General features: G+C 36.5%; 1 protein-coding gene across 2 annotated transcripts in view; it reads left to right on the top strand.

The window, feature by feature from the left end:
• Window positions 1-17,128, top strand: part of LOC150079136 (uncharacterized) — a 381,717-nt gene that overhangs the window by 300,972 nt on the left and 63,617 nt on the right. For both annotated transcript variants that reach the window (XM_090382718.1, XM_090382717.1), the window contains exons 16-17: window positions 5,848-5,960; window positions 10,513-10,599. In XM_090382718.1, the coding sequence (XP_090238844.1) occupies window positions 5,848-5,960; window positions 10,513-10,599 (200 nt within the window). The remainder of the gene's footprint in view (window positions 1-5,847; window positions 5,961-10,512; window positions 10,600-17,128) is intronic.

Genomic DNA, 17,128 nt, shown 5'->3' with positions numbered 1-17,128 from the left:
TAGACCTGTATACAGTACTCAAGGTGTGGCCTGACCATTGCCTTATACAAGGGGATAATCACCTCCTTATGCCTGCTAGAAAAATTCCTTATATCATCAACAAGGCATTTTCCTGTATATCATCAACATGAGCTACTCTTGCAGCCCATCTGCACTGCTCAGAAAACTTCATATCTGTCTGCACAATTATCCCTAGGTCCTATTCATTATCTACCACTGTCAATGTTGTCCCACAGAGTTGGTATGTTGGTCTGGGGTTACTGTTTCCCATATATAGTACTTTACATTTGTCAATGTTAAACTTCATTTGCCACCTCTCAGCCCATCTGCTCAACCTTTTCAGATCCTGTTCCAGCAGCATAGCGTCAGTAGTGTCCTTAACAACCCTGCCAACCTTTGTATCTTCTGCAAATTTGGACATTAAGCTTGATATACCATCATCAGTATCATTTATAAATACAGAAAACAATAATGGACCCAACACTGAACTGAACCCTGAGGAACTCAACTAATAACATTAGTCCACGATGAGCAGTGTCCATTGATTACCACTCTGTCTTCTCCCCCTCAAATATCCCTTTATCCATAGCAGCAATTTGCCTCCAATGCCACACTGCTCCAATTTGTGCAGCAGTCTTCCATGTGCAACAGTACCAAAAGCCTTTCTAAGATCCAAATATATAATATCAAAGTTATTCTCTGCATCTAGTTCTTTTGTGACTGCATCATAATATCCAATCAAATTGGTCAGGCAAGACTTTCCCTTAACAAAACCATGCTGTGTCTGAGCTATAACTGAAGTCTTGTCTAGGTGATCCTGCAGTGCTTCTTTAACCAGTGCCTCCATTAATTTTCCTGGAACAGAAGTTAAACTCACAGGTCTATAATTACTTGTGTCAGCCTTTGATCCTTCTTTGTGAGTTGGGGTCACATTTGCACAACTCCAGTCTATGGGTATCTCTCCTCTGAGTCCAAAGAAGCTCTCATAATTATGGCTAAGAGTTTGCTTACTTCCTTTGCTGCCTCCTTTAATATAGCTGGATAGATCCCATCCGCCCTGGGTGCCTTTTTTATGTTTATCCTCAACAATTTCTCCTCCACTTTCCTCTCAGTTATTACAAAATCATCTAGCTCACTGCCAGAGTTTACTTCACCTCTGGCATTCTCCTTCCTGAATAACTCCTCATGTGTGAATGTAGATGCAAAATACTCGTTTAGTTTGTTAGCCACCTGAGCAGGATCCTCAACTGTTGAACCATCAATATCCAGTGGACCAATCTGTTTCATCCCTTTCCTTCTAGAGTTTATATAGGTAAAGAATTCTTTTCTGTTTTTCTTTGCATCCTTTGCCAAGGATTTCTCATAATCTGCCTTTGCCTGCTTAATCTCCTTTGTGACATGGTTACAGACCAGCTTATATCTATCATAGGCTTCCATGTCACCCATTAATTTATATGTATCCCATACATTTTTCTTTTCTGCCATATGTCTCATTAGTTCATCTGATATCCATTTAGGCCTAAACCTTGAACAATATTTCTTAGTTGGTATGTAAAGCCTAGTAGCTTCCAAGATAAGTTCTTTGAATGCTTCCCATTTTGAATTTGCTGTTGGTAACATCATCAGCTGGTCCCACTGTATAGAGTTTAAATACTGTCTCAGACCATCGTAGTCGCCTTTACGAAAGCAAAAACCCTTCCCTTTACCACTGATGGTAGTTACCTCTTTGAGTAAATCCCACTTCAGCACACTGTGATCACTGCCACCTAGTGGTTCCCTTTATCTGCAGGTTCTTAATGCAAGAAAAATCACTACTAATAATCAGATCAAGAGTATTACACCCTCTAGTTCCCTCCCGGACATGCTGATGTAGAAAACAATCATCCAATAAATCCACAAAAGCCTTGCTAGTGTGTGAGTGACCAACCCACAAATTCCAGTCAATATCTGGGAAATTAAAATCCCCCATTATAAGACTGATTTACTGGCCCACTCTATTTCCCTCTACAGTTTATTATTATACTCATCAGAGCCATTAGGCCTTTAGCACACTCCTACTCTCAATTTTGATCTCCCAATGCTTATGTCACACCAAACTGACTCAACACTGCACTGTCGAGCAATGTCAACTGGCTTCACGTCCTTGGATTTTATGTGTTTCTTAACTAATAGCATAACCCTTCTTCCCTTTCTATCCTGTCTATCCTTTCTGTACACATTGTACTCCCCAAATTCCAGTTCTGCATTCCTTATATCTGTGTGACACTATGTCTCTGATATCCTAACAATATCTGCCTTTAATGTTTTGAGAAATACCTCAAATTCATCAAATTTATTTACCAAACTCCTAGCATTGATGTACTCGCAAGTATACATGCACATGTTCCTATTCTTAGCTACCCTAACACAACCCATGCGTTTACTTGTACCGCAATGACTCCCAGCAGTCTCTGAAATACCCTGCATCTTATATTCCAGGCTGCTGCTCATTCCAATAGAAGCAGTGCAAGAATCACTTTCACCTCTGCCAATGGCTGCAGTTAATCTATTAGTCCTTGTATCCCCCCAAACTAGCAGTTTTCCAACCCACCTAACACTGCCTCGATAGCATCAGCAAATATTCTTGCACCCTTTCTATTTAAGTGTATCCCATCCCTGTAGAAGCAGTCTCTCCTGTTAATAAGTACAGACTAGGCTGAAAAAAATTCTGCCCCTTTTACCTTGCACAATCTTTCCAGGGCCGAATTGATCGACAAGGCTCTCATCATATACTCCCTCCTATTGTGTCTGGGCAGAATTGCAGACACTTTCAAATTGAACCCTAATTCACAGCTTTTTTTCAACAGTGACCTGTACTTGTTAAGTAATTCTGCCGGTATCCTACTCTTGATATCATTAGTGCTAACATGTACAACTATATAACCTTTTGTGCCCTTAAAAGATGATATCCGCTCTACGTCATCAACCTTTGCCCCTGGCAGACATACCCTGGTCCTGTTTCACTTATCCTTTTTACATACCATGTTCCCCATTTCTGAACAACTACTAGTTCCTGTAGGAACTAGTAGTAGTAGTAGTACAATGGATTTTTACTTGCAGATTCTTAATGCATGAAGAATTACTACTGATAACCACATCAAGAGTATTGCTTTCTCTTGTTAATTCTCAAACCTGCTGCTGTAGGAAACAATCATCCAAGAAATACACAAGTCTTGTTAATGTGTGAGTGAACATAACCCTTCCAACTCTCCTGTGCTTTGCCTTTCCTGTATACATTGGTACTCCCCATATTCAAATTCAGCATTATGTCTGAGTAACACAGTTTCTCCTATTCCTACAATGTCTGCATTTGATGCCTTAATTAGTACTTCAAATTCATAAAATTTATTTACATTACTAGAATTGGTGTACTTGCAAGTATACATGCACATGTTCTAACTCTTAGTTACCCTTGTGACTCACCTCCTCATGGCATGGGCAACCTGCACCCCTCCTGGCGATCACTCCTACTTTGTAGTAGGAGTGATCGCCAGGAAGAAACAACTAAATAACACAAAATACACTGCATAACAATATCATTTCTGGTCATTTTGCAGAGTTTTCTATCATAACAGATTACAATGGTGGAGTGGATCTAATGTTCAGGAGCTGCCCTACATAAGATACAACACATGGTTGCACAGACATACCCAACATTGCAATATGGTCTATAAGTCACTGATATTCCTAAACCCTACAACAATAACCTATTCACTTCTATGCCAAGTTTTGATGAACTTCATTAGTTCCATGTGATTGTTGTTAGTATTGAAAGACTAATGTTAATCTGTGTATATCTGATATAAAAAAAAAAAAAAAAAAAAAGAGTTATTACTTATTTTTTTTAGAAAGTAATTACAGTAAACCCCCGCTATTCGCGGGGATTACGTTCCTGAGAAATGCCGCGAATACCGAAAACGCGAATACTGAGTTATGGCTCCCATAGTAATAAAGGGGTTCCGTTCCAAAGTATGAAATACAGTATATAAGAAAAACTAGTCTAAAATTTTGTCTATGTATGTATTATATGTACCTTCATAATATGACTATGTACATAGTGAAATGCAAGCATATGGCATCGAAATGAAAATAAGAAACAGTTTAATATTAAAATGTAATATTTATTAGAAATTTCAAACAAATCTTTCAAACCAGCGCCTTTGCTAGCTAAAAAACTTATCCCTCCAGAACTATCACCTGTTTCGCTAAAGTGTCGATAAAGGAGTTTTGCCTTTTCACGAATGATGAGTGAACTTAACGGAATTTTATTTTGAGTTCGGTCTTCTATCCACAGATTTAAAACTTTTCCGTTTTTTGTAATTTAACATCAGGAGTTACAGAGCAAATTTTTGAAGCAATTAGCACGTTTTCATGGACAGTACGGCGGATTTTTTCTCCGATTTTTTGATTGATTGTACCGTCGACTCACTGATTTTATAATGTTTTGCCACTGAGGAGACACTTTCACCATTAGAAATTTTGTCTAATAACTCAATTTTATTCGCTAATGTCATCACCTTCTTTGATCTTTTCACATTTCCCTTGTTATTCGTAGCCATATTTTGCATGGGTTATAAAGAACTTGTCCACAATAAAGTCACTTTCTTCCGTTAATACACTCGAAAAAGTCTGTTTTACACTGCAAAACGGTAGATTTATCACTTTTGTAAGCATATCAATTTATAAATTGATAAATTTATTCAATTTATAAGCATATAAATTAAAAGCAACTACGAAACCTTCCATGACAAGCACATAACACATACTGATAAAATTGACATTTTTTTAGGTTTCGTTTTATATTAAATCAGCGACCGCGAATACAGATACTGCGAATAGCGGGAGTTTAATGTACTTACTTTATATATCAAAATTTCCCCTCCCACATAATCCATACTTTACTTTATATATATATAGATAGTTTTCTATTCATTACATCACTACCAACTCTGAATTTGTGGTGGAGAATCCATATTTTGAGATATGGATTCTCCATATCTCAAAAATAGTTTGAGATGTGGAGAATAAACAATTTGGCATATAGATTAAAACTACCACTGGCTATTTCAGATTAGAATTTTTTACCGATTATGTGAATTTCTTCTTATCTTTTTTAACAAAAGTGGACATAATAAACACCTGAGAATAAATAATTTGCCATATTTGTGCAGTTAGCCATTGAGCAAAACTTACTATGGCCATATCATATGCATTGGATGTCATATGGCCCAGGAATGATGCCCTCTCTTAATTTAGAAAGTAACGAAGATTAATAAAGAACTTAATTTTGAAGCAACATTCAGTTGAGTTGATACCTAACAGAACAGAAATTCACAGACAGAAAAATGCTAGGTAATCTACATGTGATAGCCTATGGCAATGTTTCTCAATCTTTTTACTCTCGTGGCACATTTTCCAAAGAAGAAAAATTTCGCGGCACACCTACGTAGTCATAGAAGAAGAAATTTCTAAATTTCGCGGCACACTTGGAAAATTTTGCGGCACACTAATGTGACGCGGCACACCCTTTGAGAAACACTGGCCTATGGTAATGCTAAATAATCTTGTCTCTATTTTAATATAAGATGCATATGTTCACAGTGAAGTTTAACTTATAGTGCAGTGTAGACTTTAAAAAAAAAAAAAATTTATAATTTTTTTGAAAAATCTGTTTTCCTCCTGCTATCAGATCCAAACAATTTTGAAAGGTTTTTATATATTTATTTATTTATTTATTTATTTTTTTTTTTTTTTTGCATGTTGAAGTATGTACTTTTTCATTAGGCATAACTACACAATATCTTCTAGCAATATCCAGTCCTGGTGGTCCTAATGCTGTGAGAACGCCAAGTTTTTCCCTTGTTGGATCCACACGTCTGAGCATCCAAAACTGTGATCGTAAAGGCTATTCATTAGAAAAAGTAAGTTTTTTTTAAGTCACTTTTTTGTTTAAAAAAAAACACACAGCAACATAAAAGGCCATTAAAAATATAAAAAAAGAAACTGCATGAATGTATGTAATTGCTACTTTATTACTATGAGAAAATTAGCATTAGCATTAGTAGAGGCATACGATGCAAGAAAGCAAGCTTATGCAGTATCAGCCAAACAAAAAAACTCTCCCGTTTCACCCCTCCATTCATTCCAAATGCCTATCCAGCTCATCCCTAAATTTATTTAGGCTATTAGCTTCCACAACAAAAGATGGAAGCCTGTTCCACCAATCAACTACCCACTGGCTAAAGTCAAATTTCCACACATCTATTCTACAACTATCTTTCCTGAATTTCAAATTGTCCCCTAAGGTTCTTAGTCTCAGCTAGAGGAAGAATCCCATCAGCATTTAGCTTGCTCAACCCATTCAAGGCCTTATACACCTCAATCAGATCACCTCGCAGGTGCCTACTCTCCAGGCACTGCAATTTGCAGAACTTAAGCCTTTCTTGGTAGGAGCATTCCTTTGTCCCCTCACCAATCTTGTTGCCCTTCTTTATACTCGTTCTAGCAACTCTACATCCTTCCTAAAATGAGGCCTCCAGACCTGTACACAGTACTCGTGGTGTGGTCTGACTGTTGAAAATATATCATATTAACAGTTTATATATATTTATAAATATGTTGTTCCCCTTCTTTCCTTCAAACCATAACAGACTTATCCAAGGGAAACTTGGATATCCTTTAGTATCATCTATGAAATTAGGAATAAGACCAGACTCAACATCAGCCCTTAGTGGTCCCTAACAATATAACAATCATCTAGTTGATTTTAAAAATTTTACCCCATGTCTTGTTTCCTTCCCATTTGCTCCAATCAATTAGAGGAAAATTAAAATCACCCATAATAAGACATTCACACTTACTTGCCCATTCCATTTGCATGTAGAGGACATAATAGGTGTGCAGTTCCTTGCATTTGTCAATGTTAAAATATGACTGCTATATGTCAGCCCATCAATCCAATTTTCCTAAATTTTGTTGTAGTAGCTTACCCTTATGACTGTCGTTAACCATCCTGCCAACCTTTGTATGATTTGCAAACTTAGACATTAAGTCTGTTATACCTTCATAAATATCATTGATAAATATTGAAGACAACAGTGGACCCAATCATCATTCTTCTCTTTCTTGGTGATTCCCTTCTACTTCTCTCTCTCTCTCTCTCTCTCTCTCTCTCTCTCTCTCTCTCTCTCTCTCTCTCTCTCTCTCTCTCTCTCTCTCTCTCTCTCTCTCTCGGTAATTCAGAATTTTTTTTTTTTTTTTTTGCCTGGTGCAGCATAAGCCTCAGGCTTCCTTGCACCATATGGCTAATAATAAAAATAATAACCACCCTGTCGTTTTCCACTTAACCATCCTTTTATCCATAGCAGTAACTTATTTTTAATTTCATACTGCTCCGGTTTGTACATCAGTCTTTTATGTGCAACGGTATCAGAAGCTTACCTGAAATGAGAGGATATTATTATTATTATTATTAGCTGTATGGTGCAAGAAAGCCAGAGGCTTTTGCTGCACCAGCCAAAAAAAAAAAATTCAGTTATCCTGTGTGTGTGTGAGAGAGAGAGAGAGAGAGAGAGAGAGAGAGAGAGAGAGAGAGAGAGAGAGAGAGAGAGAGAGAGAGAGAGAGTCAGAAGTAGAAGGAAATCACCAAGAAAGAGAAGAATGATGACATCCAGCTCAGGACCCCTGGGTGTGCCAAGCCAGGGGTCCTGAGTATGTGTTAATATAATTTTTTGCATCCAGCTCCTTGGTCACTGCATCATTGTAACCTATCAGATTGGTTAGACAAGACTGCCCTTTCACAAATTCTTGCTGTGACTGCAGTATAATTGCATGCCTGCCCAAATAGTCCTGCATTACTTCTTTAACCAGTGATTCCATTATTTTCCTAACAGGTCTGTTAAGCTAACAGACCTGTTAGACTAGTTACGTTGCCTTTTTAACCCCCCCCCCCCTTATGAATTGAGGATATATTTGCACATCTCCAGTCCACAGAGACCTCCCCTGAATCAAAGGATGCTCTCATAATTATGGCTAGGGATTTGTTTACTACATTTGCTGCCTCCCTTAATATAATTAGATTCCATCTGCCCCAGATGTCTTTTTTTCATCTGCAACAATTCCTCCTCTATTTTCTTTCTGTTTTCACAAAGTTATTTAGCTCCTTGTCAGAGTTTGATGAACTATTATAATCACTGTCCCTAAAGAATTCATGCGGGAATTTAGATGCAAAATACCTATTCAATTTGTCCGCAACCTGAGCAGGGTCATCAACAATTAATTCCTAGACATCAGGTGGCTCAATATGATTCAATCCCTTCATTTTACTGTTAATATAAGCATAGAAGTCTTTGCTATTTTTCTTTGCATTCTTTTCTACAGTGGGACACTTTTATTCAATTATTAGACTTCTAATAATTTGCCTTAGCTTGCCTAACCTCCTTTGTGACTTGTTTACAGATTAATTTATATCTGTCATAGGCTTCTCTATCACCTGTTAATTTATATGCATCCCATACACTTTTATTCTCTGGGACATGTCTCAGTAGTTCTTCTGACATCCATTTAGGTCTAAGCCTTGAATTTCTTTGTTGGTATAAAAAGCCTAGTAGCTTCTTTGATTACTTCCCTGAATATTTTTCTTTTACAATTTGCTGTTGGTAACATCATCAGTTGGCCCCACTGTAGAAAATTTAAAATCTGTCTGAGACCACTGTAGTCATCTTTAAGAAAGCAAAAACCCTTCCCTTTACCTTTGATGGTAATTACATCTTTAATTAAATCCCAGATCAGTACTGTGATCACTGCCACCTATTGTTCTTAATGCACTGGTGATAACCAGATCAAGAGTATTACTTCCTTTTGTTTCCTCTCTAATTTGCTGCTGTAGAAAACAGTCATTCAATAAATCCACAAAAGGCTTGTGATCGACCAACCCAGAAGTTCCAGTCAATATCTGGAAGGTTAAAATCCCCCATTATAAGACATTTTGATTTACTGGCCCACTCTATTTTTCTGTACAGCTGTTTGTTGTACTCATCAGAAAAATAGAATGGGCCAGTAAATGGTGTGCCACACTCCTACCCTATTTTTGCTTTTTTCAGTGTTTTTGTCACACCAAACTGACTCAACGTTGCACTTGCCCACCCATGTCAACTGGGTGCACTGCCCAGTTGACATGGGTGGGCAGTGCAATGAATTTACTATTATTCTTAACTAAGAGCATAACCTTTCCTCCTGTCCTGTCTGTCCTCCCTGTATACATTGTACTCCCCTTATTCAAATTCTGCATCACTTATGTGTGTGACATCATGTGTCTGCTATTCCTACAATGTCTGCATCCCACAAGGAAAGCATATGAATATTGAATAAAAGGAAAAGAAAGCTGAGAGTAGCGTACAATTGCAACAATAAATATCTAGCTATTTATTGTTGTAGAGGATGGCTTTTCTATCTTCAAAACTTTGAGTTAAATACAAAATAAAGAAATAGTACTTGCACTGGGAACAATTTTAATGAAGCAAGAAAAACTGCGCATGAATCATTAATAGAATTTAGTTTCTATCATCGTTTTCTCCAAAACCAGAAATTAAGAGGAGTGGTATATCCAAGTTTATTCCTTCTTTGGACCTTAGAAAAAGTGATTTAAGTGGTGAAAGTGTTTTTAATGGCAGTGCTGAGACATTAAAAGAAATGCACGACACTTTGTAGGCATGACCATGGGACCAAAAGAAAGTGTTAAAAGTGGGAGAGTATGCAGGAACATTATAATGGAAGTTTACACACCTCCCTCCCAGAAAATTAATTTCCATGTTGTTTCTAATTTTTAGATAAATAAATTTCATGTCATTTATAATAATAAATGCTGTCGGCTTCAGTGAATAGTTAAAGAGAAAACTGATAAACTATAAAGTTTTCATCAGAAAGCTGATATCACTTGAAGAACTTCAGCTTTTTATAGAAGCAGCATTACATGAAGCTGATAATGATAAGGAGTTCTGCAAAATAGTGTGCACTAACATTCTGCAGAAACTTCAGTGTGTGTGTGTCAAAGGAAACCAGTCTGAAACTGAGATAAGTTACTATATAGTAGTCTCTGTAGTTAATTTCTTCATTTCCTGATTTGTCAATTATTGACAATTTAAGAAATAATTTCACCAGCAAATGAATGTATACCATGAAAAACAACAGCCAGTGAAGTGTGCATTGTATGGGTAAGTGAAAGAAAAAAATATTATCAATTAATTATCAAGTGACTTTCTGAACCACCCTATATATGTTTTATTCCCTATACTGTATATTTAAAATGATTTGTTCATTCAAAATTTATTTCCAAATTAAATTTTATGAAATAATTTGCCCAGGCTATTCAATTTTTGTTTAATAAGAGTTGATTGTTTGTTGTTGAGCAGTATCCCATCTTGATGTAGTCTTATGTAGCTTTTTTGTCTGATTCTGTTTTCCCATTTATTCCAGGTTCCATATGTATCACCTTTGGAAGGTACTCTTTTGATGAATTTGAAGATTCATGCTGAGTATAACATAGAGCAGACAGGATTTCTGGTAGCTAATAATTCATGATATATATAAGTAAAATATGAATAAATATATATATTTATTGTCTCAATAATAGTCTCTTGTTGCAGTATGCCTTTCTATTTCACACTGTCAGAGAGTGAAAAAGTAAAGAATGTTCTGAATTTGTTTCGGTGAATTACTTAGAGTGACAAAAAACATTCAAGATACAGTAGCATTCTAGTTATATGAACCCCATTTATCTGAAATTTCAGTTATCCAAAATGTTTTTTGAAATTTATTATTTATTTATTTTATTTTTTTTACTTTTGCTATTTCTTCTAATTTCACCCAAAGAAATTGACACATTTAACTGTAAGAAATACAACTGTCACATGAATAAAATTAAAATCATAATTCCATTTATATAAAGTATTAAAAATTAAACAAAGAAGAGTAAATTTGATGCATGTCACTTCTTTATAATACTATCCCATTGTATGATCAGTGTGCTTGGTATTGTATGGAGGTTACATGAATAATTTACCCAACTTGCTATAATTTTTTCACAACCATATCCAACTTTTTTTTTTAAAATAAGCTTTGTATTCAAATTTTTATTTATATATAATCCCTCAGTTTATCTTTCCATAAACTAGTTTTCTTTGTATAGTGTATTAAATACTGTTATAAAGTATAAACTGTTCATTATTATTTCTTTAAAATAACTAAATGCACAAGGCATAATACATTAAGAGTTTAATATCTATATAATATCGGTGTGTAGATACACCAATGACAACTCTTAAGAAACTACAAAGTAGTTGTTGTAGGCATCATTTGCTCTTTCTCGTATTGTGCTCTGCCTTCACGACGAGTTGCCATGATATTGCACTACCTTGAATAAGTAATGCTTCACTAATAGAGAAGACTATTGTTACTTATTCTCAGTGAGTACCACCACCCAGACATGTTTCAAGGCTATTGGCCTATCATCAGTGGGTGGGCAGGTACCCTGGTATTGCAGACATGACGACCCAGTTGTGAAGATAATCACACAATATGAGAGATGCCAAAAGGTGTATATGACAATATTTAAAATAACTAAATGCACAAGGCATAATACATTAAGAGTTTAATATCTATATAATATCGGTGTGTAGATACACCATAGATAACTTTTAAGAAACTACAAAGGCCGATATAATATAGATATTAAACTCTTAATGTATTATGCCTTGTGCATTTAGTTATTTTAAATATTGTCATATACACCTTTTGGCATCTCTCATATTGTGTGATTATCTTCACAACTGGGTCGTCATGTCTGCAATACCAGAGTACCTGCCCACCCACTGATGATAGGCCAATAGCCTTGAAACATGTCTGGGTGGTGGTACTCACTGAGAATAAGTAACAATAGTCTTCTCTATTAGTGAAGTGTTACTTATTCGAGGTAGTGCAATATCATGGCAACTCATCGTGAAGGCAGAGCACAATATGAGAAAGAGCAAATGATGCCTACAACAACTACTTTGTAGTTTCTTAAGAGTTGTCTATGGTGTATCTACACACCGATATTATATAATTATTATTTCTGTAATGAACCACATAAGTTTTTGACAAATGAGGAAATAGTTTCACCACTGTATACTAATCTGAATCATACAAATTGAAAGGGGGGGATGAACGCACGCACATGCATACACCATGAAAACCAACAGCCATTGCAGTCTGATGCCAATCCAGTCATTACTGTATTGGCCAATTCATATGAAGAATTGAATGAGAACAAATTTTACTATTTGTTCAACCAGCAGAACGTTGTCAATTATTTTTAATTTGTATAATCATGTATAGTATGTAATGTGCAAATAATAAATGCAAGTTACTGTAATTTTCTCTCATTATTTTTTTATTTGTTTCCCTTTTATATGTAGATAGAGTGCATTAGGAATTGACTATTCAAAATACTCTCGGTCCCAACTGTTTACAGATAACTAGAATTTTACTGTAGTTCTGATATGACTAGTCACACCTCCCAAATTTGGCACCCTCAAGACTTGTTCCTTCCTGGATCTTGGACTTTCCCAGATTTCAGCTTTTCATATTATAGTTGTAAAGAAGCCACGAAGAACTGCATTTCAATATTGCAGTGTACTGTACATAAGTAAAAAAGGCTACACTTTAGAAGATAAAAATAACTTATAGTACGTGGAGAAGCAAATATACAGTACAGCAGGAGTGGCCAACTTAATTGGTGGTGTGATCTACTTTTTTCCTTCAAAATGTGCCACGATCTACCATCTCAAAAATTTCATTGCACAAGGTGCACAAATCGAGGGATGACTGTATATTTAAAATTCGTTGTGATCGACCGAAATTAAATCCGCAATCGACTCGTACAATATAAAAAAAAAATTATATTCCCTTAATAGATAAAAGGCAAGAGGTTTCACACATTTGTTTCATTTCACACATTTTTTTACATAACGTCTACCGTATTTGACAATTTTGCCTTTTTCCCCTTTGTGTTTTGAAAATTTAAAACTTAATTTTGCCAACAGTAAACCTATTTAGTGAAATGAAACTCAAACTCAGAAATTTCTGACTTATTATCAATGAGTTGCTAATCTTGTTCATAAATAGCTTTAAGTAAGTACAATTATATGGCTTGCAGAGATTTCTCCATGTTGGAGGAGCATGGAAAAAAACTTAAAAGATCTATGGTAAAATCTCCACCCTTCACAATCAGATCTGACACAATGCTTTGGCCATTCCAAGAACTAAATGTGCTTGTTTTGCAGGGATTCATCCATTTTTCTAAACATAGCTAGAAAATTGGTGACACATCCCATCTGGGTGGGGTGGTGATATCTGTGATGGCCCCCAGCATGATGCATGATCAACACCAAGCAGCACGATAACCAATATTAAACTACCCACACTCAATATTATGACATTGTCGAGGAAAATAGAGGAGTGTGTAGATGTATTAATGGACAGAAAATTTAACATACTAGGACCGAGTGAATCAAAATGGAAAGGAAATGGGTATAGAGAGAGAAGAGTAGGCTTATTGCCTCTATTGGTCTGGAGGTGATGTATCGAGAAAGAGAAATGGATGGATGTGAGACATTGCAAATGGATGGATGTGAGACATTGAGGATAGTATAGTGCTGTGCTTGGTAAAACACCAAGCTGCTTGCGAAGAAATGGAGAAGCTGGAGTTTGAGAACAAGCTCGAACATAACATCAAAAGCAGAGATACAGTCATTATGGGTGACCTGAATGCAAAAGTCTGAGTGGAGATACAGGAACTGGAGGACATCATGGGGACCTAGGAATGATGATAGTGAGAGGCTGTTGATTTTTGCTTATGGAACAGCTTGGTCATTGGAAACACCTGGTTCAAGCAGAGGAAGAGTCACAAAGTGACATGATATGGATGGAACAGTCAACAGGAATCCCTCATTGACGGTATACTGGTGAATAAGGAACTACATAGAAGATTTGTGGATGTCAACGTCATCTGAAGTATTTCCTCCCTAGGTAGTGCCCATAGGTTACTTGTTGGAGTTATAAGATTCTCTAAATTGAAGGAGATCGAAGTAACAAGAGAGAGAAAACTACGAGTGTGGAAATTAAAAGAAGAGGAAAAAGGGATGATGTTCAGAAAACAGTTCAGAAAAGTTGTACCTAAGACGGTGGTGAACAGCGTCAACACTGAATGGAAAGCATTCAAAGACTGCATTGTAGGGCTGAAAGAGCAGGTTTGTGGAAGGACAAGCAATAGAAAGAGATTGAAAGAAACTCTATGGTGGAATGAGAGGAAAAGGGAGGCTACAAAAAACAAGAATAATGCATTCAGGACCTGCTTATAGAATAGAAATGAGGAGAATAAAGAGAGAGATAAAACTGCAAGAAGGAAGCTAAGAGGATAGTCAACAAGGAGAGAAGGCTTTGACAGGAAGAATGCAGTGAAACTCTACAACAAGATATCAGTGGTAATAAAAAGATGTTCTATGGCATGATCAAGAATAGGAGATCCTGAGCAGAGCAAATACCTACTCATGAGAGTAAGAACCTAATAACCAAGGATGAAAAGATAAGAGAAACATGGAACTAGTATTTCGACAATCTGTTGAACATGCAGGACAGTCAGCAAAAAGGACAAAGGCAGGATGACTATAAAAGAGGGGATGAGGGAGAAGATACAGAGAGAGAAAACAGACAGACCTTCTTGGAGTGATGTGGTGCATGTATGGAAATACATCAAGACAGGTAAATCTTTATGGACAAGATAATTGGGGAGAGATGCTGAAAGCTACAGGCGAGGCAGGGATAGAGTGGACATGCAGACTGTTTCACAAGTGCTGGAAAGAAGGTAAGATCATCCCATTGTTCAAGAAGGGAACAGGAAGAAGTGTTCCAATTATAGAGACATCACACTGATATCACATGTGAGTAAGCTCTACTAGAGAATGTTAGAGTGGAAGATAAGAGGAACAATTGAAACTCAGATGGTTGAGGAACAGTATGGCTTTAGGCCTGGCACATCAACAATGGATCTAATTTTCTGCATCAGGCAACTGATGGAAAAATATTATGAACACAACAAAGAACTATGGGTGGCATTTTTGGACATAAAGAAAGTGTTTGATGGTGTGAAAAGAGAGAAAGTGTGGGGAAGTTTTGAGAAACTTGGGGGTAGCGGAAGATATTATGGAGAGAATTGAGAACTACTGCATATGTGTAGCAGTAATCCCACAGTAACTTATCAACTGTGTGGTACTACACTCAGAGTAGTGGAGAATGAAAAAGAGCTGGGGTAATTGTGCAGTTAGCTATGAAGTTTTCTGTGCAGTGCAGACAATCTGCAAGAGTAGCTCATGGTGTCTTGTCAATGATATACAAGAATTTTTCTAGCAGGGATAAGGAGGTGATTATTCCCTTGTATAAGGCAATGGTCAGGCCACACCTTGAGTACTGTATACAGGCCTGGAGATCTCATTTTAGAAAGGATATAGAGCTGCTGGAACGAGTACAGAGAAGGGCAATGAGCTTGGTGAATGGAACAAAGGGCTGCTCATATAAAGAAAGGCTTAAGTTCTGCAAATTGCAGTGTCTCGAGACTAGTCACCTGAGGGGACATAAATTCAAATTGAGGAAAGATAGTTGTAGAATAGATATTTGGAAATTTGCCTTCAGACAGTGGGTGATATATTGCTGGAACAAACTTCCATTTGTCATTGTGGAGGTTGACAGCTTAAATATATTCAAAGCAGAACTGCACAAACATTTGGAGTCAATGGATAGGTGAAATGGGAAGGGGTGTTTTTTGTTTTTTTTTTAGCTGATGCTGTGCAACTTGCTTTTTTGCATAATATGCCTCTACTAATGCTAAAAATGCAATGTAATCAGACATATGCAAACAAATAACTGTAAGGATATGCACAGGAAGAAATGCAAAAATAGTTTTTTTTAGCATTTAATAGTCATAATGATGTCATATGGGACTAATTTTATTTTGATCTTTTGTTATATAGTTATGGAAGAGTAAAAACAACTGCCATCGTTGGTGAAATTTTACGATTGAGGAAGGAAAGAAGCAAAGGTAGTGATGATGGCTCTGAAAATTGGACCATTTTGTATTGCATAGATGGCAGTAATCAAAGTGATTCTGAGCTATATCCTATTGCCATAAGCTTTTGTAATTAAAAAAAATTTTTAAATTGAAAGCAGTTTGCTCTCATTTCCATCATTGGAAAGTGACTTTACAGAATACAACATTGGGTATGTTCATTTGAACAAACTGAAAGCAGGTGGAATTCCATTAAAAAAACTGCACATTTAATGTTTCTCCTTGCCTTCGTTATTCATTTGTGTTGAAAAGGGGTTTATGACTTCGTGCGAAAGTGGAATATTTAGTGGAAATTTAATATTATCTAGAAAGAAATGCTGAAGAGATTTAAACAATTTCAGCTGATGCAAACCACTGAAGTAAAAAAAAATCTTTTCTACGTAAAAGTCACACCTGTCAAAACTCACTGATTGATATCTAATCAGGAAATGACCTATGTAATTATTTACTTGTGTATTTGTAGTGAAGTAATTTCCCCGCCCACTTGTACCACATGACCCATGTCCCTCTTCTCCCATTGGCTATCCCACCATGTGGCATTCTCAAGGTGGAATAAATATCACTATGTAATTATTTACATAGGTCACTTAGGAAAAGGCCTTTTGCTTCGGGTTCCATAGTGCATGAGGAATATTCTTGCATCCGAAAGAGCAGGACAAAAATATTTACAAAATACTAAACTGTTTACAAATATACAAACTATATCGGGTCCCTTCATCAGCTGACATTACAATGGAACATCAGATGATACCAGGCATGGTCATGTACAGTCAGTTCTGCTATAATGCGATTTTCGCATTGGCTCATGTGTGATTTCGTCTACGAGTAATACCAGGTGAATGCAAAACCCGTCACCAAGCTGAGCATAGCAACCTGCTCGGCAATACATACAAATTTACGAAGCTTAAATGTCAAACATCAAATGTGTGACAG

Source organism: Mastigoproctus giganteus, chromosome 10 (genome assembly GCF_048544385.1).
Source record: "Mastigoproctus giganteus isolate SK-2022 chromosome 10, ASM4854438v1, whole genome shotgun sequence".
Taxonomy (NCBI): Eukaryota; Metazoa; Arthropoda; class Arachnida; order Uropygi; family Thelyphonidae; genus Mastigoproctus; species Mastigoproctus giganteus.
This window is presented reverse-complemented; position numbering and strand designations above follow the sequence as displayed.